General features: G+C 39.8%; 1 protein-coding gene across 11 annotated transcripts in view; it reads right to left on the bottom strand.

The window, feature by feature from the left end:
* Window positions 1-27,492, bottom strand: part of arhgap23a (Rho GTPase activating protein 23a) — a 130,984-nt gene that overhangs the window by 8,858 nt on the left and 94,634 nt on the right. For 4 of the 11 annotated variants that reach the window (XM_072442924.1, XM_072442920.1, XM_072442916.1 and 1 more), the window contains exons 8-22: window positions 20,983-21,138; window positions 19,751-19,862; window positions 19,629-19,671; window positions 18,854-18,991; window positions 17,724-18,032; window positions 16,345-16,406; window positions 15,930-16,048; window positions 14,961-15,079; window positions 13,918-14,070; window positions 13,057-13,135; window positions 12,901-12,974; window positions 12,717-12,806; window positions 11,623-11,748; window positions 11,492-11,533; window positions 3,244-3,337 (exon numbers count right to left, since the gene is read on the bottom strand). In XM_072442924.1, the coding sequence (XP_072299025.1) occupies window positions 3,244-3,337; window positions 11,492-11,533; window positions 11,623-11,748; window positions 12,717-12,806; window positions 12,901-12,974; window positions 13,057-13,135; window positions 13,918-14,070; window positions 14,961-15,079; window positions 15,930-16,048; window positions 16,345-16,406; window positions 17,724-18,032; window positions 18,854-18,991; window positions 19,629-19,671; window positions 19,751-19,862; window positions 20,983-21,138 (1,716 nt within the window). The remainder of the gene's footprint in view (window positions 1-3,243; window positions 3,338-11,491; window positions 11,534-11,622; window positions 11,749-12,716; window positions 12,807-12,900; window positions 12,975-13,056; window positions 13,136-13,917; window positions 14,071-14,960; window positions 15,080-15,929; window positions 16,049-16,344; window positions 16,407-17,723; window positions 18,033-18,853; window positions 18,992-19,628; window positions 19,672-19,750; window positions 19,863-20,982; window positions 21,139-27,492) is intronic. The other 7 variants (XM_072442917.1, XM_072442918.1, XM_072442919.1 and 4 more) reach the window with 7 other exon arrangements.

Here is a 27,492-nt window from a genome sequence, read left to right as displayed (position 1 = left end):
ATTGTGACAAAATTGTGAACTGAACGGCGCATTTTGTGTGTTATAAATCATGAGAAAATCTCGTCTCGTCGTTCTCGTGGTTTGGAGCAGAAATCACATTTTGGAGGAAGAAATGGGACATGGCACGTATTAAGTCTGTATTACGGTATTCATGGTCAAGAAAATAACTTCAAAAAACGGTGTTATTCCTTTCCAATAACGATAACATTGACTCAAATCGAAAATCGTGATGCATGACTATGAAGAAAAAGCATTTTAGTCCTGCATTTATTTCTTTTGAGTTGTTTTTGAACCATAAAAACATCTGTGATTGAAAAAAATGCAAGATAGTCACGTTTAATACCACAACTTTAAGCTATAAAGTCATGATAAAATTGATTTTGTTTCCATCTAACAGAAGAAATGTAGCTTGGACTATTGTAGCCTAAGTCACAAAGACAAAGTGTTTGGCTTGTGTTGGGCCGTGTTTATGTCAAGCTCTGGTAAAGTCTTTCAAACATAAATCACTGCAACTGTAAAGACGGGCTACTTCAACAAGACTTATTCACGTGTCATGCTGCGTTCTAGTTCAGCCGGAAAGTGGGGAATTCTGGTCTCAAACTAGGACACTGCCCAAATTAAAGTCAAAAGTGTCATCTCGAACTTCAAGGTGAAACGGAACTCATAATGTGCTGCTCAGAGTCTTTGGTGAACTATGGTACGTATCCATGGGTATTTATGAATGGCAAGGCAAGGCAGTTTATTTGTAGATCACATTTCTTACACAAGGCAATTCAAAGTGCTTCACACAACAGGAAAAATGCATAGAAATTACAGAAACAGAAATACAATAAAATTAACTAAATAAAAAATTTACACCTAGCCACAAAGGGTAATGTGTTTTGGAGTCGAACCCTTTTAAATCAATCCAACTGATTGTCTAAACTAATGAAATCACAAACAAAAGAGAAGAGTGCAAAGAAAAATCCTTTCAGTCATATGCACGGCTAAACAAAATAGTTTTTAGCTTAGATTTGAACATTGTCAGAGTAGAAGCCTGTCTCACATCTTCAGGAAGACCGTTCCAGATTTTAGCTGAACAAAACTGAAATGCAGATTCCCCATGTTTAGTCCTGACTCTGGCACCAGCAGGAGGCCGGTCCATGTTTAGTCCTGACTCCGGCGCCAGCAGGAGGCCGGTCCCTAAGGTCCTCAGAGTCCGAGATGGTATTGATGTAGTATTGACATAACCCTTGATCTTGCTATATTGGGCGTGAGTGGAGCCATCTTAAGGCCTGATTTGATCAGACTTTCAAATTGGCTGGGAAGGCTCATGGGTGAGAGTGGAGATGAGAAGGAGAATGATGAACCTTTAGTGGGAGTAGATGTTGCAGGGGGAACCCAGGGCTGGTCTGAAGGCAGGGGCGATGACAGGGATGTTGTTGGGCTTGTCACAGATGGGTCCAAGCTCTTTGAAGATTGTTGTGGTGCTGTTGCTGATGAATCCTTGGAGGCGGTGGAGGTGATTGTGGAGCAGCTGGAGCTGAAACCTTTTCTGGTGGTGGTGGAGCGGCTGCTGAGGAATCCTTTGGTGGAGGCTGTGGTTGTGGTGCTATTGATGTTGAAACATTGGCTGATGGAACAGGAATTCTTCTCTCATTCCTCTCTTCTCTAACTATCTGCTCAGGACCCTGTCCAGGCCCAGTCCAATGCCTCAGAGCGTGGAGCAGGTTCTCTGTCAGCACCCTCACTGCACCTCTGCATAGGTGGGGGCCATTTCTCTTAAACAGGTCCTCTCGTTTCCAGAATAGATAGAAGTTCTCAATGTAGTGTAGTCCTCTCGGTGCACACTCTTTGGACAGCCATGTGTTCAGCTGAAGCAGCCGACTAATCTTGTTTATCTTCCTGTCGATGTTTGAGGTCCACTTATGAATGTTTTGATTTCCATTTCATCAAGCACGTCGAATAACTTCAAGAAGTCTTTTTTCAAAACTTCAGTCTGTTCCCGCCGCATGTCCACTGCACCCACGTGCACAATCAGCTGTTTAGCGTCATGTGACTAATCGTCCTGTCTCCAATCAAAACAATCTGTGTGACCTTGGCGCTTGGCACAGATCCTCCTTGCTGTATTTTGGCCACGTAATTTGTCCTTTTTTCATTTAATTCCGTCTCTGAAAGTGGTAAAAATCTGTTTGTGAGCTGTATTTTAGGTGACTTCACGTTATCTTTGTATCGTTTAGGCTTTGCACCAAGTTTGTTCCAAGAAACAGCCTGGTCTTTCTGGTTTTTAGTCAGTTTTGGAAACGTCACAGAGTCACTGCGGTTTAGGTTGAAAGTAGCAGTTTTTCTTGTAAAAAGTGTGCTCTTCTCACCACCGGTTGACACAGAAATGGTATCGTGAAGAACTTTTTCAGATTCCAAAACAAATATCCGTGTTTTCAATTCATTAATTTCTTGTTGATAATTCCGACAGCGTTCACAGTCTTTTTCCCTTCTTCTCCCGGACATGTTGCTGGCGTCAGATGTCGTTAAAACTAGAAAAATGTTCTTAAAATCCTTGACTTGACAAAGTCTAAAGCAAAAATGTTTGGAAGACAAAAACTGATTAAAAGCAAAATAAATAAGGAAAGCAGCGATAGCAAGCTGGAGCGCGCAAGCAAAGCGTCTGCACTCTTCGGAAGCAGGAAGTAACATGTTTATTTATTTGTTTACGGTTCTAGATAAGGATCAATGCAATGCAAAAATTAACTTGCTAATGAAAAAAATAAAAATAAATGTGTTAAAACTACTTAAAGAAGATGAATATTGTTAAATTAAATCGATTTAATACACGTAGGGCTGCAACAAGTTACTCGATTAAACACGACTAATCGATTATTGGACTAATTTAGTAATCGAATAATAATAATAATGATCTTTAGCTGGTCTGTACACAGATTCCAAATATGAAATGAGCAGAGAAAAGACGTTTTACAACTCAAATTGAGCCGCAAATGCGTGAAAAACTCAGTTAGCAAAATGATTGTTAGTTGCAGCCCTAAACGCATGTAAATAAATCCATTACAAATACGTGTATTAGATTTGTGTCGGATGCGTCGCCTGATCGATCAAAAAAAAAACTTCTTTATGGACATTCCCCACTTTCCTGTTCCGACCGAACACGGCATCAGCGTTTAAGGTGCCAATATGACCTGATGCCCCTGGACATTTTGTATTATTGGTCACAAAAAAAAAGAAGAAGAAGCAGCAATAAGCGGTGCCCACCTGAGGCCTCCCCGAGCAAACCCGTCCGGCCGATATTGGAAAGCAGGTGGTCGATATTGGGAGCCGGCTGCACGTCCTCGGTGTCCACTGGGGTCTGCGAACACGGAGCAAATAGAAAAGCATTTTATTCAATGACAGGTCAATGTGGAGGTGATTTGTACCTCTGTGTGTGTTCTACGTAAGAGATGGAGCGGCGAGACTGCTGGCAAAGTGAGGTTTTGGCAAGACGATTTCATTCAGAGCACGATATTCGCTGCGCTCAAGGGCCATGTTTTAGCGCAAGACAAATATTGAGTCATTTCTTCTTGATGAAAAAGCCACTCCGCTTCGGCTGAGCTGATATTTACCCGTAGAATGACGCCGTAAATGACTTAAAAATTGTGTTTTGCAAATGCCTTATTCACACCAACAACTAGCCTCGTGTCACAGTTTGTTTTGGTTCCTCTTCTCGCGGAGCGTAAATCTGTACGTGACACAAGCTTTCCGTCGACAACATTAGAGGATGTGAACATTTATGTTTCTGGCACTTCTCCTTCAGAAGAGGATTGATTCTGATTTTCTACTTTTGTTTGGTTCATCCTTTGCAAATACCAGAATATTTTTCACAAAGCGAGCTGACGATCAAGGACTGGACATTATAATGGACACTGGCCGGGGTGCGACTTATACTCTGCAGCGACTTATTTATGTTTTTTCTTCTCTATTATGCATATTTGTTACTTAGACTTATAGTCCGGAAAATACGATAATTTCAAATACAATATTGTGTCCCTCCAATTACATCAACTTCAAATTATACACCGGATGTCACGTCAGGGCAGTTACTCTTACTTGTTTCACAGAATATTTTTGTACCATTCTTGGACCAAAACTTTGTATTTCTACTTAAGCCAAATTATTTTGAAGTAACTGTACTCTTGCTACAATTTCTGGCTACCCTACAACCTCTACCTTGTAATTTGTCAAAAGAAACACTACCATGATCCAACTATGTTCACATAACCTTATATATAATATATACCGGTGCATTTATGTGGTAAAAACTGATAATTTATGATTGTGGTTAAGAATCTTTGGGTTTTGCCATTTTCCACTGATAAACCACAAGTTGACCCTAAATAAATTGAGTGAATGTGTATTTTTTTAAAGGAGATAAACTTCAAATTTGCATTATTAGCTTCGGCTCAACACAAACAGTTAAATGGAATAAATGCGACGTAACATTTCGGTCGACAAACTGTAACACACAAACTCTACAGCAAGATTAAACCTGATTTACGAGGACCTCACGATACGCGCCGTTGCTTGGCTTCACTTTCAAGCGCAGACATAATTGGATTTCACCTCGCGTTACACTTCGGCGAAACCGCTCACTTGTTTTATCAAAGTCCTAAATCGACCGGCCGCGCTAGGTCCGAGTTCTCATCGGCGACGCCGGAGATCCAACTCTAAATCTATAAAGCGATTGTGACGCGCAGAAGCCAACAACAGTCCAAAACATTTAAAAAGACACTTAAACACTCGTTCACGATACTTTGGACAACTTTTACCTGACGTTGTTGCCAATAAAATCGATTTATTTACATATATATGCTGCAAATATTGCGTATCACGTTTGCGTTGCCTTCGTAAAAGTGAAACTTTTCGAAAAATGAATAAGAAAAGACACTCCGCCTCCTAAAAATGTCGGCGCACGTTGTGGTAGTGGCTACAGTCGTGTTTAATGTATGCATTGGACATTGACTTCTCGGTCGGTGCCGTTTATAATGTGGAGTTAACAAAAGAGTGTCCGCGACTGTAGAGAAAAGCTGTTTAAAGCTATTGATTTCCATTAATGTGGATATTGAGCCTTAGCGTGATAAAACCACCAGCCTAAACCAGTTTGAAGACTAAATAAACTACTAATAAACTACTAAACCTTCATCGCATTAGAATAAATAAAGTAAAAACAAATGGCAAAGCGAATTTGCTCGAGAACACATTATGATTGGACCAAAGACTGAAGCTGTCTAGAAAAATGTTATGATTGTCTCTATCGTTTGTGCAGGATAAATGCTTTTTAGCTGCACAATTCTAATTTTCTGAGGAGTATTGTGATTATTTTTTAGATTTGCTGTGTTTAGATTCATTTGGTTAAGTGTTAGACTAATTAATAAAAGAATCCCATGTCGGAGAGTGCACTATTCTTAGGGAAATACTGCAAATAATAATGATAATAAGAAGAAGATATTTAAAGCTATTGATTTCCATTATTGTGGATATTAAGCCTTACTAAGCCCGTTTGAAGACTAAATAAACTACTAAACCTTCATCACATTAGTATAAATGAGCAAAATAAATGGCAAAGCAAATTACTTCAAGAGCAAATTATGATTGGACCAAAAACTGAAGCTGTCTAGAAAAATGTAATGATTGTCCTTATCGTTTGTGCAGGAGAAATGCTTTTTAGCTGCACAATTTAGGGAAAGATTTGTAATTTTCTGTTGAGTATTGTGATTATTTTTAGATTTGCTGTGGTTTAGATTCATGTGGTTAGGTGTTAGGTGATAGCTAATAAAAGATTTCCACGTCGGAGAGCGCAATATTCTCAGGGAAATACTGCTGATAATGATAATAGTGCTGGAGGAACTGTGGCTGTCATTACCATGTGTTGATAAATGCTGCTGTCAGAGATTAACAGCACGGCAGATAGACTCAGACTTCAGATCGAGGCTAGGGCTGCACAATTAATCAAAACGAAATCGCAATTTTGATGGACGTAAATCGCAAAAGGCTGCCACTTTAGACGTACCGCAATCTCCCCCAGCAACAACAAACAACAACAAAAATCCAGTTTAATTCTGCATAAAAGCTTCTAACCCTGTAGTTGAGATTTGTACACACATTCTTTTATTACTTTTTTCAGTTCCGCGGGCACGTTTGCGTCTTTCGTCAATTCTCCTGAACGCTTTTAAAAAGTGAACTTTAAGTAGAATCACGTTATTAAAATAGGATAATCGTCTAATCGCGATCGCAACACTGGTCTGAAAAAAACATCACAATTAGATGTTTTTCCCCAAATTGTGCTCAAATCTAGGCCTCAAAACTTCTGCCGTGGACACGACAAGTGGATACTTTTTGGAGCATGGAAAGAAGGCCAGCACAACAAAATGGATGACACAAACTGAGCCAACAACCAAGTACAGAACCTAAATTTAAATGAAAATTCGGACTATTTAGGACTATTTATAAATGTTTAGATGTTTCTCTCTGTGTCTCTGTTATTAGGCCCGAGCGCCACAAGCTGGCGAGAGGCCTATTAATCTCGTAAGGCCGTGCGAAGCACGGCTGCGAAAGTGCGCACGTAGTGCGCACGAAATCGAGCGCGAAGCGCTCGCCCACTTCCAAACACTCACTAACGCACTCCTCCACTCATGCACGCCCCGTGCATACTAATTAGTTGTAGGAAAATGGAACATTACCGTTGTAAACGGGCGAAGCCCGTGCAAAAGTTCGCACTAAACGAGCACTTTACATTGGGATTCGCGGTCGTCATCCCCATATAAAGCACTCATTTGCGCTAAGTAGCTCACAAATACGTTCCCCATCTCTTGCATGTTCCGTGCATATAAGCATGTTATGCAAAAATTCAACATTATAACTGTATAGAGGGCCAAAAACACAAAGTGGGCGGAGCCCACTCAAAATTAACGAAAGTACCCTTCAGTGACCAGGGACCCACACCATGAGGTAGGAAAGCGCGAGCGCTTTCCGAAAATGTATAGTTTATGATATTTGGAAAATGGGAAACATTGTTTTCGCATCGGAATATTATTAGGCCCGAGCCCCAGCAGGGCGGAGGGCCTATTGCTCCCGCAACGCTGCCGAAGGCAGCGTTGCAACTGTCTGACCAAACATGCGGGCGCAGCCCGCATGTTTGGTGCCCCGTCGCCCCTGGCAAGTACAGTGAACTAGCCCATGCCGAAGGCATGGATCATGCATACTTACTCCTGCTATGACAGAAATAGTCAACAATTTGTGAATGGGCGTAGCCCATTCACAAATTGTTGACAACAGCAGCGCGAAGCGCTGCATTCCTCCAAAAACCCTCCTGGCATCGTCCTGTACGCGAGAATCCATGCCGCAGGCATGGGCCATGCTTGTATCTGCTCAAATCAATGGAAGTCTATGGGGAGTGGGCGGGGCATCCCGACGGAATAGGGAGTGACGAGCGCGTAAGCGCTCGTAATGATGATTCCACCCCATGACGGCATCGGGAAGGCTTAGAGCTTTCAAACGATGTATAATTTGTTGTTATAGTGGAAACGGCTATATTGTTTTTGCTAAAAATATTATTAGGCCCGAGCCCCAGCAGGGCGGAGGGCCTATTGCTCCCGCAACGCTGCCGAAGGCAGCGTTGCAACTGTCTGACCAAACATGCGGGCTGCGCCCGCATGTTTGGTGCCCCGTCGCCCCTGGCAAGTACAGTGAACTAGCCCATGCCGAAGGCATGGATCATGCATACTTACTCCTGCTATGACAGAAATAGTCAACAATTTGTGAATGGGCGTAGCCCATTCACAAATTGTTGACAACAGCAGCGCGAAGCGCTGCATTCCTCCAAAAACCCTCCTGGCATCGTCCTGTACGCGAGAATCCATGCCGCAGGCATGGGCCATGCTTGTATCTGCTCAAATCAATGGAAGTCTATGGGGAGTGGGCGGGGCATCCCGACGGAATGGGGAGTGACGAGCGCGTAAGCGCTCGTAATGATGATTCCACCCCATGGCGGCATGGGGAAGGCTTAGAGCTTTCAAACGATGTATAATTTGTTGTTATAGTGGAAACGGCTATATTGTTTTTGCTAAAAATATTATTATTTTTATTTTTATTTTTCTTGTTCTTCTGCTTTTTGAGCTCTAATTTGACCCCCTGAACATGCTCAAAAACTCACCAAACTTTGCCCAAAATTCAGAATCGGCGAAAAATTTGATTTTTTCTGGGCCATTTTTTTTTCCGTTAAAAAATGGCGCGACAGCGCCACCGACAAAAGTCAAAATACATTGCGCCTATGGGAGACGCCCCGAGGTCAACTTTGTCGTAAAGCTACGAAATTCGGGACACGCATTCCTCTCGTGAGGACAAAAAAAAAAATCATTGTGGCCACGCCCCCAAACTTACCCTATGGCCGCCATCTTCCTTTGAAAATGAAAACAAGCTGAGTTAGCCATTTTGTTTACGTCAAACTTTGACGAACTCCTCCTAGGGCGTTTTGCCCACCGACTTCAAAATCGGCGTACGTCCTCTGGACAAGTGGGACATCTAAAGTTATCCAATTTTTTGAGATACCTTTTACGGTCTGTGTGCGGCGCAGCCGCAAAGTTGGACAACTTATTTTGGAATATTGCAGATCTAAAAATTGTTCCCATTTGATCAAAACCAGTCCGATTAGGACCAAATTTGAATCAGTTGTTAAACTTTCTAGTTTGGACCAGTTTAGGCTGACAAAATTGAAATGGGCGCGATAGCGCCCCCTACAGAGTGACCTTTAAATTAACATTGAAGGTCAAAAATTAGTTTTACCAAAATTGTCTAAACTTTACCCAAAATTCTACTTTGCCGTCCCAATCACAAAAGCCAATCACAAAAATGCCAATTTTTTTACGGCGTAGTCGTAGCGATGACAGAAACCTCCCATGTTATCCCTATGGGAAAACCACAAAATCTCTCAAATTACCACATTTTTATGTTTTACACTTTAACGAAGTCCTCCTAGTGCGTTTTGCCCACCAACCTCAAAATCGGTGTACGTCCTCTAGACAAGTGGTGTATCTAAAGTTATCCAAATTTTAAGGATAACTTTTACGGTCTCTGTGCGACGGAGCCGCAAACGTTTCCCAGAATTCTGACTATTTGGCCTTCAGAGTGGTCTATAAACAATAGAGTTTTTCCAAATGACATGATATTTTGAACAAAATTCTAATTTGCCATCCTGATCATAAAAGTATGAGAGCCAAAGTCATATTTTGTACGGCGTAACCGTAGCGTTGACAGAAACATCCCATGTTATCCTTATGGGAAAATCGTAGAATCGCTCAAATCACCACATTTTTACGCTTCACACTTTAATGAACTCCTCCTAGGGCGATTGTCCGATCAAGTTCATATTTGGAGAATATCATCTACACAAGCGGGGCATCAAAACTTATCCATATTTTGATTCTAAGTGCTACGGTCTCTGTGTGGCGGACCCGCAAATATATGTCAGAAATGGGAAAACAGCGAAATCTCTAAAATGACCACATTTTTACGCTTCACACTTTAACGAACTCCTCCTAGGGCGATTGCCCGATCAAGCTCATATTTGGGGAAAATCATCTACACAAGTGGGGCATCAAAAGTTAGTCATATTTTGATTTTAAGTGGTACGGTCTCTGTGCCGTGGAGCTGCAAATATACTGTCACAAATGGGAAAAACGCCAAATCCTTGAAATGTTCACATTTACGCTTCACACTTTAACAAACTCCTCCGTGGGCAATAGCTCGATCAAGCTTTACTTTGGGAAATATCATCTACACAAGCGCGGCATCAAAAGTTATCCATATTTTTATTCCAAGTGCTACGGTCTCTGTGCGGCGGCGCAGCAACTTTGACTGACACTTGTGTTGATTTGCACTGGATTGGCCATGTCCAATGTGTCCCCGTCTGTCAAGTTCTTTTTTAATTCAACACACAATAAGGGCGCCATCTTTATCAAGTCGAAAGCGCAGAGTCGGAAGGCCGGCGGCCCGCGAGGGCCGTTGGATGCCGCTTGCGGCTTTAATTCTTCTTCTTCTTCTTCTCGGGACCAACCCCCCTATTTTTCACCCAGTGAACATTGACGAAAAGTCACAAAAATTTGCACACCTCTAAAAATCGTGCCTCTCTACATTCTGGCTATTTCCCTTTTCTAAAATAAAAAAAATTGGCGCGTCAGCGCCCCCAAATGTACCAAAAATGCATTGAGAGATGGGAAATGACCCCAAAAAAATCTGATCGTAGAATCATGAAATTTGGCGCAGAGGTAGATGGTGACAAGAGAAGTAAAAAATATTATTACGGCAACGCCGTCCGCCCAACCAAATGTCGGCCATATTGCTTCAAAAATGGCTAAACATGACTTCGGAGTTTTTCCAAACGTCGTACTTTTACGAACTCCTCCCAGGGCGTTGGCCCTAAAAAGCTGAAATTTGGTGAAAATGCTACTGAGGAGTGGGACATCAAAAGCTATCCAAATTACATTGATACCTGTCACGGTCTCTGTGCGGCAAAGCCGCAAACTGTAGCAAGAATTTCAGAAATCTCCCAAATTTAACATTTCTGCCGTTTGCGCAGATAAAGTCCGAATTGCGTCAAATTAGAATCAGTTGTTAAACTCTTTGCCCTAAACCTACTTGAAGTGAAATAAATTAATTTGGAGCCACAGCGCCCCCTACAGATTTTATATGGAGGTTAAATATTTAGTTTTGCGAAATTATATGAAATTTGACACACAACTCAATTTTAGCATCCCCATCAGAAAAGTCAATGAGACCCATGTCATAATTGTTATGGTTTTGCCGTAACGATGACCGAAACCTTCCATGTTATTCCAATGGGGAAATCGCCAGAACATGTTTACACTTTAGACTTTCACAAACTCCTCTTAGGGCGTTAGACATATTAACCTGAAATTTGGTGAGACTCATCTTCAGGGGTGGACAATCAAAAGTTATCCACATTTTTATTCAAAGAGTCACGGTGTCTGTGCGGCAAAGCCGCACATTTTGCCAAGAATTCAAAATAAAATAGCTTTTTGATGTAAAACAAAGGGGAGAAGATGTGACAGCGTCACAGATTCAGCAGTAGGCGTAATAAAAGGACAATTGGGGCGCGTTAGCGCCCCCTCCTCTTGCGGCGTGGCGGCGGCGTAGCGAGGGCCGATCATTGCCGCTTGCGGCTATATTTTCTGTTATTTTAAAACTGGGGAGAAAAAAAGAGGAGAAAAAAGAGAGAAGAATCCCACATATTTCTGAACATGTCAGTGCAGATCTAAACCACAGGCGTAGCAGTTTTCACGCAGAAAACTATCAGGATTTGTTGAAGTAAAATTACGGCACTTCAAAACTTGCTGCCTTTGCGATTCGCTTGTTCCGTTTCGCAGTTTCGATCAGATGTCGATGGAGCGCGATGCACAGCTGTGGCAAGAAGGTACAGGTAAAAAAAGTAACGACATGTGAAAACGCGTACCTTCTCATCCTTGTCGTTCTCTTCGTCGAAAAACCATAAGCACTGCAAAAAAAGGTAAAGAAACACAGCGTCAGTTTAAGTCAAATGCTGAGTTTGATTGAAGGGTTGAACTGAGCGCGTGCTTGTCTCACATGCTGCACGAGCGTCTCCACGATCTTGTAGCGGTCGGGCATGTGCGTGACCATGTCTTTCATGTTGTCCTCGGACGTTCGGACCAGAGTCGGGCCGAAGACCAGGGCCAGGTTTCGAGGCTCCATCTGCACGTGTCGCACCGGAAGATAATCGCATTAGACGAGCGTAAAATCACATTCTAATACAATTCATCGTGTTCTGGGAAATATGATGAAAATGCAGGGCACGTTTCAACAAGATTCAACAGGATTCAACATTAAATTGTGATTGATTTGATGTGACAAGAAGAGACGAAACAGATTTTAATATTACTGAGGATTATATACAGTATGTGCTATTGTCCAACTAATTCAACAATGACATTTTACATAAATTTATATATATTTTAATGTAAGCGTTTTGTTTAAAAGGTTAGTTTGAAATCAAATACTGCGTTCAGTTATGTATTCAAAGAGGAAGTTCTCAGATCACACTAAAAATGTACGATGAAGCTTTATATCTTTGGTTTTGATCATGTAGATAGAAGAAAGTTGCATCTATATATATTTACTTATTTGTATTTAATTTAATCAACTCCATAGATTTATGTGGGACATTGAATTTTCAAGGATAGTTTTGTCAAAATGATTTGTATGTTTCATCTATTTTTTCTAAATGAAGATGAGCACGTTCCGGCAACTCATACAGAAGGATTTGTTGATATCTAATTCCAAACCGGATTTATTCCACTTTCAAACCCAAAAAATGAGGCAAACATTTGAATTTGTATGCCAAATACTAAATAATGTAACCAAAATCCTGTGTGTACTTCTTTTTGTATCTAATTTGTCAAAAAGAAAAATTCAGATTTAAAATGTCTCAAATGCGTGCAATTTTAGCAATTTTTACACATGAAACGTCTTATTTTTATTAGAAAACATGACATGGTGGAAAAACTTTTGTGTTAGTAAACTACACAAGAAGTTATACGCTTTATCTCTTTATATATTTAACTTTTCCCCTATATTCACTTGCAATATCTGGCCTTAATGTTTGGGGTCTTTGATGTGGGTCTTGAAACGTGCCTCATACATAAATAAGAGCATGAACAAACCTTATTCTTATCCGAATGGTCTGCTACTGTCTTCAAGTGCGTTACCAGGAACTTCAGCGTGTGGTAGTAGTAATCCGGGAGGTCTCGTATCTGCCAAAGAGGAAACAAAACCAGTCATACTCACAACTCCTTTCATGTCCATAGATTATATTATGTACAATTGTATTGAATTAATGGCACGCACTAGCTTCTTCATGGTCTTGAGTCGATCCGACGCGCTCTCCAGCCGATTGGCGTCAATGAAATCGTTGTAATGGTCTGAGGAGATAAACACAGAAACGTTCAAAATCGAAACCCTCGCGGTGCGAGTGGTGGTGTTGAAACTCGTGTTGGTGCCGACCGTTGGTGAAGAGCGGCTCGGGCAGCTTTCTGAAGAAGGATTTGAGTAAACTGCTGACGACGTTGAGGTCCTGCCATTTCTGAAAGAGAAGACACACACGGCGTTATAAACACGACGAGGCTTCGAAGCAAAGACAGGTTTGAACTTTGGCATCGACGTACGCAACAGACGGTGAGAGTAACAGCAGTTCTCTCAAGACACTGGCACTTTATTGCAATAGTTAGAGCTTTAAAAGTACCTCGGACCGCAGTGTTGTTTGTTGTTACAACTGAGTAATACATAGAATACTTGTGTGGTTTTCAAAAGGACAAATTTGACTCTTATCAATAGGTTACGTGGTCCTAAACTGAGCCGATCTTAATACTGACGTGGACTTCCTTTGGTCCTGTTCCTGTCCTCGTTTCTTCCTGATCCAGTTCAGGTTTGGGTTTATTCCTGGCCCTATTTTGCTGTGGTTGAATTGCGACGTGCCATCAGGTCCACACTAGGACTATTCCAGGTCTAAAATCGTGCTGAACGCCCTCGCTACGGCTGTTCTAAAGAAGAATGTGCCCAAAAAGCACAAACATCTTGATAAAACTGACTCCCACATTCGGTAAATGTTTGAAAGACCTTGAAAGGTGAAAAAAATGAGCTCGTTTTGAAGATGTGCAAAAGGAATATTGAGCATACTGTCGGTAATTGAGACATCTAATTGATTATATCTATGAACATCGCCCACTCCTAAGTGCAGTCATGTTTTTTCAAGTTTTTCAAAACAAAATCTGAATCGCTACAGGAGCTACACGACGCTCTTAAGTTGAATAAAAGAGTCGAACATTCACCACAGCATGGTAAATGTCAGGCCGTGGGGCAGCTCACCTCCTCTGTGGGGTTGATGTCCACGCCTTTGTTGAGCTGGTCCTGGAGCAGGGACACCATGGCGTTGTTGCCGGGGACTCTGTAAATGCCCGTGTACTCCAGGCCCATCTCCTCCACCAGGCCACAGCAGATCTCCACGATCAACGGGATGAACTGGGACGAGAGCCACAAACGTGTTTTTATACTGTATAACTTTTAATCTATTATCACGTTATGGGAAGAAAGATGTATAATGCAATGAGGTATACCACTTATTTTCACTTTACTTGATCATTTGTACAGACAAAGAAGGTATTTAAAAAAAAAAAAATCATTATTAAACACTTTGACAAGCCAAAGAAACAACACCGATATAAAATATACCGAGTGCTAAAGCAGGACTGAACTAGGCAGACGAAAGTTATAAATTCAACTGTAAATTTTGTGTACATAGTATTTTCATTTTTTTATCTAATAGCATATTTCTATTTCCAATAGAAGATTTTAATTGTTCCTTTTTTACTTTATATAGGTTGTTTTTATCATTGTTCATTGTTTTATGTTGCATCGAATCACCAAAGAAAGTTATGTTTCCTATGTTTGTGAATTCTGTTCATTAGCAATGGCAAAAAACCTTTTCTGATTCTGATTTCTGAATGTCGGTATGAACGAGGTCTTAAGTAGGACTGAGTCAGGTCAAACCAAGGTTTAAATCAGATCTAAACCAGGACCAAACTAGCGCATACAAACACGGACTGAACTGAGATTCAACCAGGAAATAAACCTGAATGAAACATTAAAAACCATTTAACAGGATCAAACCGAGTCTAATTCAGAAATTAAACTTGACTCAACCCCGGAGAAAATGGGGACTTAACCAGGCCTTAAGAAGAGCTGAACCAGGTGTAAACCAGGTGTAAACCAGGTCTAAACCAGGTTTAAACATGGTCTAAACCAGAGCATGAATCTAAGCCCAAAGTCATGAAATCAGCATTAAACTTAAAACACTCAAATAGCATCTGCGGCACATTAAAACGGAGCGTTGTCATGGCACTGATCCTGACCTTGTTTTTAACCCCGTGCTGGCAGTCTTCTAACCTCACGCCAAAAGCTTTGGGTCCAGCCTTTTTCGATTTTTTGATGATGTTGATTCCCCAGGGGGATTTGGGCGGGCTGCTCTCTTCTGCGCACAAACACACAGCCACATCACATGAAAACACACAAAACAACAACAGCAGAGCACAACACGCTCCAACGTTTTGATTAATAATGAAGACAGCGATTGATAAAGCAGCTCAGGATTACGTTTAGCTTGGTCTTGAATATTAATTTGGAGACGTTGTAGTGGCGAGCCCGGTTCCAGCGCTCAATATTTAAGTGATTCGACTGAAAATAAAGAAAATAAAGCTATATGTGGATTGGAAAATGATGTATTCGGTGGGCAACAATTACATTTTGTTTGTTGTTGATGTAACAGCAGCAGTAAGAACACAGCTATACATAGTAAAAGCTTTAATGAAAGTAGTAATGTGCTTGTACTTAGCTCTTTTTATGTAATGAATACTTTACTTGTACTTGAGTAATATCCTCCGACACAATAAACGTTTTACAAATAGGATGCGAGTAGTAGTATTGTCTGGAGCCTTAATTTAAGTCGCATTTTAATAATGTACTTTTAATATGATTGATATTGTGTTTTGTGTATTTACTGGAGCTATACTATATACTATGTACTATATATACAGTTTGATGTGTGTTTCTGCCAATTATGATTCCAGCTCAATAACATTCGAGTTCACAAACGCGTCGGAAAAAACTATAACTGAACCGAAGAATGACGAGAATGAAAAGCATTCTGCTGTGGAAGTCCCCGCTGCCGTCACGAGTCATAAAAATACCTTTCGTAACAATCACCGATTCAGAGTATGGCCGCGTTTGGACTCGAAAAATGAAAATGAAAGACGTAAAGTATCCCTGTGTATCCCCCCCCCCCTGACAGCTCAGTTGAGTGGGAGTCGTTCTCTTTCGCTGACCTTTGCCCTCTGGTTTGGGCGAGCGTGGGGCGCCGGCTGCGGTTTCCGTTTTGGCCGAGAGGAAATTAGGCTTGATTCGGTGCAGACGCGGCGAGGAGTCGGGTTTGCCGCTGGTTGGACTGCAGGGGGAGACAGAGAGCCAGGTTCAGCCAATGACAGACAGTGAAATCAAAATGCATTTTCTCTCAGGGTAAAATGGTTTTATCTGCCCTGTCGTGAAGAATTCATGCGTGAAAATTCTTACGCATCAAGAAAATTTGAGCAGGAATCACTCAAGAATTTGAAAGGAAACAATTCACAACATTCTTATTATTAACACAAAGCTTTGTTGCATGTCACGTCACTTATTATAAAAGCTTCATAATGTGCGTGACGAAAGTCTTCAAATGTTACTCATTACATTAACACATTGTACCTCTGTTTTCTGTAGTCGTTCAGTTTCTTGCTGATTAAGGCCTGTCTGGAAAAGCCAAGCTCCTGAAACAAAAACAGAAACGAGTTAATCTTTATGCCGCAGTTTGAAGACAAAAACACACAGTAACATAAACATCAGCTAAACTAGGACGTAAATTAATAATCTACAGGCCTTTCCTCTGCTGTCCATGCGTTTCATGCCCAGAACAATTAACTGACAGGCTGATTAACAAGTCACTTATGGTCACAGTTTGTATCAGAACAAACAAAAGACCTGATAAATATTGCACATTTATGCAGAATCAACATGTGGAGCATGTTGTTGATCGGAGGTGAGAGAGGTTTGATTGATGCTCATTTCCAAAGTGTCGCTCAAATAAACAAACAATTTTTTGTCATAATTTTCCACACGAGTGACACCTAAATCTCAACACAAACAAGCAGCAAAATAGAATGTAGTCAAAGTATAGTAGTATTGTGTTGTCAAAAGTCCCTCGATAACATTATGAGCTGTCACAATATATGTCATTATAAGCTTCTTAAATCAATCAATCAATCAATCAACCTTTATTTATAGAGTGACCAAAGTACTTCAAAATCAAGGCAGTACAAAACATAAAACTAAGTAAAAACAAACTGTACAAAATAAAGTGTCATTACATTACAGAGTGTTAAAAGCCAGTCTGGGCAATGTTTTGTGGAAACTGGTGGAACTACATAGACCATGATCCTTTGCTCCACTTCAGTGTAAATAACATGAAGAAATAACTGTTATTTAAGCACTTTTATGTCTTAATTCTTTGCAATATTTTCTCTCCAAGGCATTTTAAAAGTTTCTGCTCTCCACAATACTGCAATACATACTGTACCGAAATTAATACTGTGAAATTTGCTTCCCTTGTAGCACATAAAACCAGGCTTTTAGATAAAGGGCAGTCTTCCCGTATTTTGGACGGGGTATTTTAAAATGTGGACGGGCATTTTCAAGTGCAGGGACGGCAATTTTATGAATAAATCTTAGAAAAAAAGGGAATATTATCATTAAATCGGGCTGGGAAGCATTTGACAATAGTAAAAATTTGCATTGGTCGATGAAATTTGTGTGCTTGGCTCTGATTGGCTGCCGAGCCGTGGTCCGTTTTTTTCGCCTAGTTGGCCCCCGTACAAAATTATTTGGACGGGGTGTTTTCAAATCCTATCTAAAAGCCTGCATAAAACTACATTAAGTTATAAAGTTGGTGAAAGTTTCATGCAATATCTTTAAAATGTAAAAGTTCTAAGCTGTCCCCTCGCCGTATGTGTTCCTGGGCATAAACCACCCGATATACCTTGTTTTATTGGCAGAGTTTGATTAATTGGGCACATTTGGGCACTCTTTACCTCGTTGTCCGTCTTGCTGTTCTCCCGGATGACCTTGATCCAGTCCAGCATGTCCTCCCGGTCCTCGGCCTGCAGCAGGTACTCGCAGAAGTCCTGGGTGGTCAGCCGCAGGGCGTTTTTCCGCTTGGTCTCACTGTAGGCGATGTCCACCAGGCAGCCGCGGATGCTGACCGGCTGATCGTCCTCGGCCCCGCCCCCGATCGTGGCCCCCCGCAGGACCGCCTCCCTCTTGTCTTTGTACAGGAAGAGCGAATGGGAGCGCAGCACGGAGAAAACCCGCTTCCACGGACGCATGCCGCTGCCCACCTTCTGTAGGAACAGGGTGAGACACACTTTTTTTTGACATTTTTTTTGACAAATATCTCACTTCTGACAAACATTGTGATTAGATTTGTCATTTATTTACCGTATTTTCCGGACTATAAGTCGCACCTTTTTTCATAGTTTGTCCGGGGTGCGACTTATACTCCAGAGCGACTTATATGTGATATTATTCATTATTTTAACACTGACCACCACAAGAGGGCGCTCTAGGCTGTAAGCGACGCAGAAGAAGAATCTGCACTTCCTCTACCTCCAGAGTTTGCGGAGTTGTTTAGAAGTGACACAGAGGAAGAATAATTCAATGGATTTAGTGATTTGGGGTAAAACTGATGCTTTGGTAAACTTGTTAGCATGTTCTTTATGCTATAGTTATCTGAATAACTGTTAATATGTTACGTTAACATACCAGACACTTACCACAGTTCATTGTCTGTGCGCCATGTAGCTGAAGGTGTTAGCATTAGCATACGCAAACTTATACTCCAGTGCAACTTAGATATGTTTTTTTCTTCTCTATTATGCATTTTTTGGCTGATGCGACTTATACCGTATTTTCCGGACTATAAGTGGCTCCGAAGTATATCAACTAAAGGGGAAAGTGGTGTGAAACTGGCATCTGAACATGTATCTGATCCCAAACTGCACCAGCAAGACCGTAACACATGCACAGGAGATGCAGAATGGTGCTCGGAAACGGTGCATTTGATTGTAAAATGATTGCTGATTAAACCACGCCTTTCACTTCCAGCCTTCGTCCCATTTTGATCCTTCAAAATGCTTTTCTCGTTGCTGTTTTAGTCCCTCACCTTGCCCTTTTCGGTGAGGATCTGTTTGTAGTGCAGCCATCCTTCCCTCCGGACGTCGCTGTACGTGATGTTCCCCAGCTCTGAGGTCGAATGGCGCTTGGTCCGGACCTCCTCTGCTGAGCCCAGGTGGTCCAAAGACTAAAAAAACATGGTTGAAATGTTATAGACTAAAGTAGTAGTATTTATTAAACCGTAAGAGCTGACAATGGCAGATAATGTGATTAAATTACTGTTATTAAGCACTGTTAATACTTAAATATCTTGAATGTGACAATAATGGCAGCACAAAAGTCTTGTCAAGGCATTTTAACAGATTTATTATTTTATAGCAAATGTTTATTTGTAATGTGTTTTAAAATATCTTTATACAAGTTGAAAATGGGGATAACATACAATTATTTCTGCTCCTTTTCATTCATTCTTTGTGTAACTGTATGTCACTGATATATTGTACTTTATTTGTTATAAATAAAATAAATAAGATAAATAAGATAAATAAGATAAATAAAATAAATAAAATAAATAAAATAAAATAAATAAAATAAATAAAATAAATAAAATAAATAAAATAAATAAAATAAATAAAATAAATAAAATAAATAAAATACAGTACAATGAAATTAATATTTTAGATCATATTGTACCGAGATATTTGGATAGTCTTTATCTATGACTGGGTTCCACCTTGTCTGTGGTGTGACGGTTAATGTCTGTTCTGTTTAGTTCGATGCATTTCTAGTCAAACACATAAAATCCGAGCGTTTGGTGGACTTACCCCGTCAGTGAAGAAGCTCTTTACTCTCTTTGGTAGCCGCCTGCTGATGACAGAAACCAGAGATGAGAAGCGCCGTACACCGCACGCGACGCACACGCAAAACAAACTCGAAATACACTCACGAGAAGACGCGTCCCTCGTCCCGGAAGCTGTTGAGTCCCTCGTCGCAGGATTTGGAGCGCTCGGTGGTGATGGCTAGAAGATAGGAGGAACGGCGGGTCGATTTAATACTGCCTGCTCGGGAACAGTGTGAACGAGCGGAGGGACAAAAGAAAAAGGAGGGATGAAAACAAAGAAAACAAGGAAAGAAAAAATGTAACGATGTAATGCCAATCACCGCATTAAAAAATGGGCGTTGGATTAACAAACAAAGGACAGTGGCAGAAAAAGCGATGGGGGTCGGACGGTTATCGCGTGTTAGGACGGAGCGGCGGCGTTCACACGTCTCACCACGTGCCACATGCAGATTCAACACAACAACAACATTCAAATCATGCCATTCCGGGTTCAGATCGTAGTTGTCGACGGCGCGTTGGATCATGCAGAGTTTTACAAAACCAGGTGTTGCAGGCGCACATCTTATCAAGAAATACATTAGGTTTGATAGAAAAGTCAACGTGGCACTGTACGCAACATCGTCATAACCACTTGTTGTGCATAATTGTTTTGTTGCCTTTTTTTCCTAGTTTTTTTTTTCTACCGTATTTTCCGGACTATAAGTCGCACCTTTTTTTCATAGTTTTGGCTGGGATGCGCTTTATACTTATACTTTTATATTTATACTCCAGAGCGACTTATATGTGATATTATTTGCAACATAGTCATAACCACTTGTTGTGCATAATTGTTTTGTTGCCTTTTTTTCATAGTTTTTTTTCTACCGTATTTTCCGGACTATAAGTTGCACCTGTTTTCATAGTTTTGGCCGCGGTGCGACTTATACTTTTATACTCAGCAGCAACTTATATGTGATATTATTTGTTATTTTCACACTTGCAACCACATTTCATACTCCAGTGTGACTTATATGTGTTTTTTTCTTCTCTATTATGCATTTTTTGGCTGGTGCGACTAGTCCGGAAAATACGGTAATCGTACAATTCTGACATTTGTTCTCAGTAATCGAAACTCTAGAATGTAATTTAGCGTGACATGACATCACTAACACGGGATTAACAAAACTACAAACGGTCCAATTACTTGATAAGATGTGAACTACAAAAATGTCTTCTGAATAAGTTAACCGCACGTGTAAACACAGATACACCACAGGTCGGGTCGTTTCGCCGCATGCCGTCGTTAAGGGGTTTGATTCTGAGACGGGGGGCGGGGAGGGGAGGGCGGGGGGACTCACTGCAGTCCTGTGAGAAGAGCCTAGTGAGGGGGAAGGTGAAGGTGGGGGAGGCGGGGCTGGCGACCACGGGGGGCGCCGAACACATGCCGCTGGACACCACCGAAGAGGCCGGGACGTGCTGCGCCCGCAGGTCTGCGCTCGGACTGGTCGGCTCATCTGTGAGGGGCGGGGCGAGGAGACGAGGGAAGGAAGGATGGAAGGAGAGGAGAGGCGAGAGGAAGCATAAGAAGGGAAAGTGTTAGAGGAAAAAAAAGAGTTTGAAGGGAAAAGCAGGATTAGTTTTAGATGAAGTTTAAGGAACAAAGGAATGGTACGGAACCAAAGGGTTATTATTAAAAACATGGTCGATGAATTGTTCAACATTTGACAACCTTTAAGGCATTTTTTTTTGACAGGAATACTTTGAAACAGATCAGAAACCTCACAATCTTTCTGTAACAAATATAACAAAATAAACGATGGAGTGAAAACTATGAGAAAACTTGAAGACAGTAGCGGCTTTAACACCAACAAAACTAAGAAGAAGAATCAAAGAATATGACTTTTTAAAGGTAAATGCTTTGTTTTAATATGAACTAACACAAATGCCAAACTAAAATTGTGGCTTAAACAGTTAAATTTGTATAATGCAATTGTAACAACACATCTTTCTTGCTTGATCGAGTGTGCAAAGAGAGTACGCGATCTCTGAAATACAATATTTCACTTGGGGATGAGCAATTTGTCAAAATTGAATCAAAACATGCTTTAATTGCTGAAAATGCCCATGTTCATCTTGGGGCTTTTAATGAAGAGGTTCAGTAAAAGCATGTGGTTTGGATTTCAGACAAGAATTTTGACTGATTTGATTTTCTGTGTTTTAAATTATACAAGCAAAACTAAAAGCCTGTCTTTTTCATGTCTATGACTTTTCTCTTTTTCTCTTTTTAATTGTTGTTGTTGCTGTTGTTTGTCTGTACTGAAATCATACACGCAGTTGTGACAAAATCCACCCATCTTCACCTTTTAGCGTTCATACATTCGTTAGAAAGTACTTTGTTTTCCACTTTTTCAGCTAAACTTAAGCAACACTGTCGGTCCAAAAGAGCCATTCAATCCATTTTCTCATCGCAAAAAGCATCGATTCACGACTCTAGAGCTGCATAATAGATGGCAAAATGTGTATTAATAGCAATCAATACATAATACTTGGTCAATGTAAGCTTTTGTTCCCAATTTGACTTGTAAATATACATTTTTGGTTTAATTTCATGGATCACTGTGTCAAACGTATGTGTAAATTCATTCATCGTTCATTTCAAGTCAAGATTGAATTGTTTTGAATGAGAAAACGTTAAATCAAATATAAAACTGTGATTGAGCAGCGTCAGGGCAAATAATCTTCATGACTTTTCTTGCCAAATTCAACTCGACGCAGATTGAAAAGAGAGAATGAATCTGCAGTTTAGGCGAGAAAAGACAACACATAATGACTGACTGCTTCAACAGACGATATCCACCAGTGCAAACCACGGGGAACACAAGGGACACAAACAAATCAAAAAGTTTCTCTTTGTGCTGCCGCCGCAATTTATCTGGCGACTACAGAGTGAAGGCTAAACTGTCAATGTCCATATTGTTATGTTTTGTAACGGTTGTTGTTCGTCTCGCATTTTCACAAAGGGAACATTTTCACTTTGACACTTTGTCACTTTTTCTTTGCGTGTCCTCCAACTTGGAACCACGTTGTCCATGGCAAATTGTACATGCCGATGCTCCTGATGGATAGTATTCTTTTCAAAAACTGTATCAAAAGTTCTTTCAGTCCTTAGAGCCTCTTTGAAATGTCCTCAAAAGTTTATATCAATCTAGTTATATCTAAAACATCAAAAATATGAATAAAGTACAAGCTAAATTAAATGACTGTGATTATACTTTTACGGTTAATGCATCATTTACCACTACAACTACAAGAATACTACCACTAATACTATGAATCTCTTAAATTTGCACCATAAAATGTAAATATATTGATTTTAGTCAACAGGAATACACTAATAATACACATATTCTGTTCAATTCCTTCCTAAACAGAGCCTGAAACCTTTTGTACGACACGCTTCACTACAAGTGTTTAAAATAGAAATAGGACTAAATAAAGTAACAGGTGATACAAGAATACATGACAGACAATGTACCTGTGCCTCCTCCTGCCATAGAAATGAGAAGTGTTAATGAGCAAACAGGAGCAGGAGGCTGTCAGGCCTGAAGTTTCAGTTCTACATCACGAAATAAACAACAGTATTATCGTATTTGGACGTGCATCAAAGCAGAACGTCTCACTCAGTCCATCATTATTATAATATGTTTGCTGACGAATGTGCAATGAGGATGAATTGTTGTGAAGGAATAATAATAGTCGGCAGGCGTGGAAAGTGTAAATGTTTTTGTGCCAGTGGCTGTAAAAAGTCTAGTTTCGTTTGGAGACGGGAGGATATGAAACCACGATGCGCAGTCACACGTCCAGACTTACAAAGAGAGCGATACAAGAAGTGATATTTTAAAACTGTGTAGTAACTAGGTGTTCAGGTGACGTACTGGTAGTTATCCAGGGAGCCACCAGAGGGCAGCACAAACACAGTAAAACGCTGAGAGGTTTCCCACTTTTACACCAAACACTTAATTGTTCTGACTTAAGAATTAACTGTAAGAATATATTTGTTGAATATAGTTAAAGTAAAATCGTGTGACTTCTTGTATGCATTTATATAGTGCCGGACGATACTGGAAATTGTGATTATGAATTATGATCGCAATATTTGAATATATACATATATTTTGACACAGTAAATGCAGTTATATTAAAACCATTGGTCAAACTCAGTCCAAATAAAGCCTCAACAGAAACAAAACCGAGACTGAACCATGGCTAATGTAGACTGAAGAAAAATCATGAAAACAATTTGCCTTTTTAAACATTTTAAAAACAATACATTTCTGTCAGATGGAAGTCCTATGTTTAGGTTTTTATCGATCGCATTAGATAATATTGTGACATTGATACTTTTGTGATATATTGTGCAGTACTATATGTATTGTATATTAGACAAGAAGAAATTGTCAATGCAAACACTGTGTTTGTTTCAATAAAAATGAGTGTTTGATTGACATTTTATCAAAGGCGGATTCCATTGTTTAAGGGACCAATAATAATATATATTTGCATTTCTATTAAAATAGTTTGAAGAGTGGGCGGCTGCTCTCGGAATATTTCATTTTCTGAATGTGATATTTGCAAAGTAATATTAGCAGATTAACTATGAATTCCAAGGCTCGGACCAGATGACTATATTATTGTAATTAAGAAGGTTTTCTGTGTCACATAATGCTAATTGTTTTGTGATGGAAATTAAACAACCTTTATGTTTGTATTTGAGTTAATGCATGTGACCTACATTTACATATGTGAAGAAGGAAACCCTTTGTTTGTCTGTGACACTCTTTAAGTGTGAAAGTGATTGACACATCATGGCTGTGAACAACAATCACTCTGTTTTTATGTCTGAAGCTTTGTACTTCGGGTTTAAAATACTCTATTTCCTAACTCGCCAAGACTCGGAAATGGATCATTATTATCTTTATATTTACTCAATATGGTTTGCACTCATGAAATAGATGTTTAATATTTACATCCTGGTTTTGGCAGAAGGTATAATCAGTGGGTGTATCTTTTATCATTTTGGAGATAAGAAGGTTAGTGGGATAAATATTATGCAAAATTCTCCATCGCATTTGTCTAATTGGGCGTAACAATAGGCGTTGTCAGGAAGGCAGGAATAATCTGTTTTGTTCTTGGAAGGTCCTTTTTAAGTCTTTATTTGTGCCCTTTTTATCTTTACTTTCAATTCTACGTATTAAAAGCTTTTCAAGTGTGCTGTTTAATTATGTTTTTTCATTTGTGCAGGAACTCTGGCTCCCCCATCTGAGTGTGAAACATCATTACACTTTACAGATGGGGAAAAAAACTGAACTAAATGAAATAACATGCACAAAAAACAAGCAAAAGCATGACAGCTCTTTCCATAGATAATTTTTGAGTGAACACGACGCGATCAGGAGCACAAGAACTGCAGTTTTGTAGTTGTCCTTTTGATCCAGAGACCTTAAATAATTAATCCCTTGTCAAAGTCGCTAAAATCCATCACACACGCCCATTTTCTGTCTGAGAAAAAGATGCTGCCGTCATGAATATTCCACCTCACCTGAAATGTGACTCCGGACCAAGGTTTGCTTTTGTAAATGTAGGATTAGAAGTGTGCGATATATCGACTTTGTGATTAATGTGACATACAGTTCACATTTCTCTTTAATTAAACAAACAAAGATATGTTTCAACACATTTCTGATCACAAAATTGTCTCAAAAAGTCTCAAAATGTTGTTTTAATCTTTGTCAAAATCGCCCACCACTATTTATAATGAGTATAGTTAGTTTTAATTTGATTTGTTGTTTTTAGCTATTATTTATTGTTTTACTGTTTTACTGTACTGTACTGTATTTTTATTTATTTTTTAATCATTATGGTTAGGAGCGTGTGCATTTAATGTTTTGTGCGCAGACCTTTGGAAACATTTCAGTTTATAAAATGTGCAATTTTGATTGGATAGAATGACAAATTGTAATACTTTTCTTTATTTTATTCATTCATTTTGATCTACGTTCATGTTAATACTTGTGCACAACTTAAGTCAATTCTAGTTGTTGTAAAGCCCTGTACAAATTGATTCATTTAAATTGCATGCCTTACTGTACTTTGATGTAGATAATGCCACTAAACTAGCATAATGCAGGATGTTAAAAGCAACAGACGTCGCTTTGAGAGTGACGAACAAAATGGCGCCCGCCACAAAGAAACATAAGGTCTGGTCTCTGTTCTGCTGAACCCAAAGAGTGCGTTAAAAGCCTCCACATATAGGCACATACAGAGGGAGAGCGTCTGACCACTGCTCCGTCCGACACACAGGACAATAGCGTCCATTGAAGGCATGAGCCAAGACTCTGGGCCCCTACTGTTCCCCGCAAGGAACATGCCACAAAAAGCCTCCTGCTAATTTACAGCTCCAGCTCCAGCTACGAGTGGGCAGAAAACTCCATCTGCTGACATACGACTTCTAGTTTAACGCTGCGTGCATCCATCTTTCTGGAAAATAAAACAATAAAAAGTACTTATATCTGTATATTTCTGTGCTGGATGCCTTTTGAAATATGCTTTTAATAAATTTAGTAGCGAAGAAATGGAAGATATTAAGGTATTAGAAGAGTGGGGAAGCACATACCGAACTAAGACCACTCAAATTTATACTGTTCAAAAACGAGCAAAGTCAATTGTAAATAAAGTGACGCACAAACGTTTTAAATACGAAAAAAAATGCGGTGAAATTCACAGATCTACTGTACTTCAAAACGGCACAATTCATGTATAAAATAAAGAGTAAACAATTACCTCCGCACATTCGAGAGCTGTTTCAAAAGTGGCAAAGTGATTATAATTAAAGCTGGCGTTATATACCGTATTTTTCCGCACCTTTTTTCATAGTTTTGGCCGGGGTGCGACTTATATTTATAGTTATACTCCGGAGCGACTTATATGTGATATTATTTGTTATTTTCACACTTGCAACCACATTTCATACTCCAGTGCGACTTATAGATGTTTTTTTCTTCTCTATTATGCATTTTTTGGCTTGAGCGACTTATAGTCCGAAAAATACGGTATATAGAAAACCAAATGTGAGAACAATGTAAAGCGGCGTTGGATGTCAGTTGTTGCGGTTAATGTATGGAATAAGTTGTACCAGGAGTTAAAAGACTGTAGAACACTTTAAGACACTTTGTATAAAATCATACGTGGAAAAAGAATGCTGGTAATTAGATATCCTTATTTCTTGTAATTCACGGACATTGTGGCGTCTGTCTATTTCAGACTGTAAGCCTTTAGTCTTTTAGTCAATTAATCAATATTTGATAAGTATTACGTGGAATTATGGACCGCAGCAGAAAGGAAAAGTGAGGTGCAAGTTTGCTGGAGATTTGGGAGTAAATTGTGTGTTTATTCTGCATTTTTACATACAAATGTTTGAATTTACCAGTACACTTTGGGTCAGGTCAGATGTAAGGTCCGATCAACGAGATTTTAGGACCTTTTGCTAAGTCAGCGCTCTCTTTAAAGTCGACTGCACAAGGGACGTAGTAGCAGTTTTCATATTCATACGTATTAGTTGTAATAAGTAATAACCTTAAGTTGTTACAGTATAGTGGTGGTGGTAGTAAGTACTTCTTATGATGAGGTATTATGAGTCAACTGAGTAACGCAAACAACTGTAGTAGTTAGTGCTGTGCAATTAATTACATTTTAATTGAGATTGAGTCATTTATTGATCAGATTTTTAGTCTGATTTGTGTGTATTTTTTTATACTGTTATATAGTGGCCAATTGTTCAAACAAACTTAAACTAACTCAAACAAAACAAA

This window comes from Eucyclogobius newberryi, unplaced genomic scaffold, assembly GCF_026437365.1.
Source record: "Eucyclogobius newberryi isolate DKJ021-1_F unplaced genomic scaffold, fEucNew1.0.hap1 SCAF_13, whole genome shotgun sequence".
NCBI lineage: Eukaryota > Metazoa > Chordata > Actinopteri > Gobiiformes > Gobiidae > Eucyclogobius > Eucyclogobius newberryi.
The sequence above is the reverse complement of the archived record's forward strand: the minus strand, read 5'-3'. Positions and strand labels throughout refer to the sequence as shown.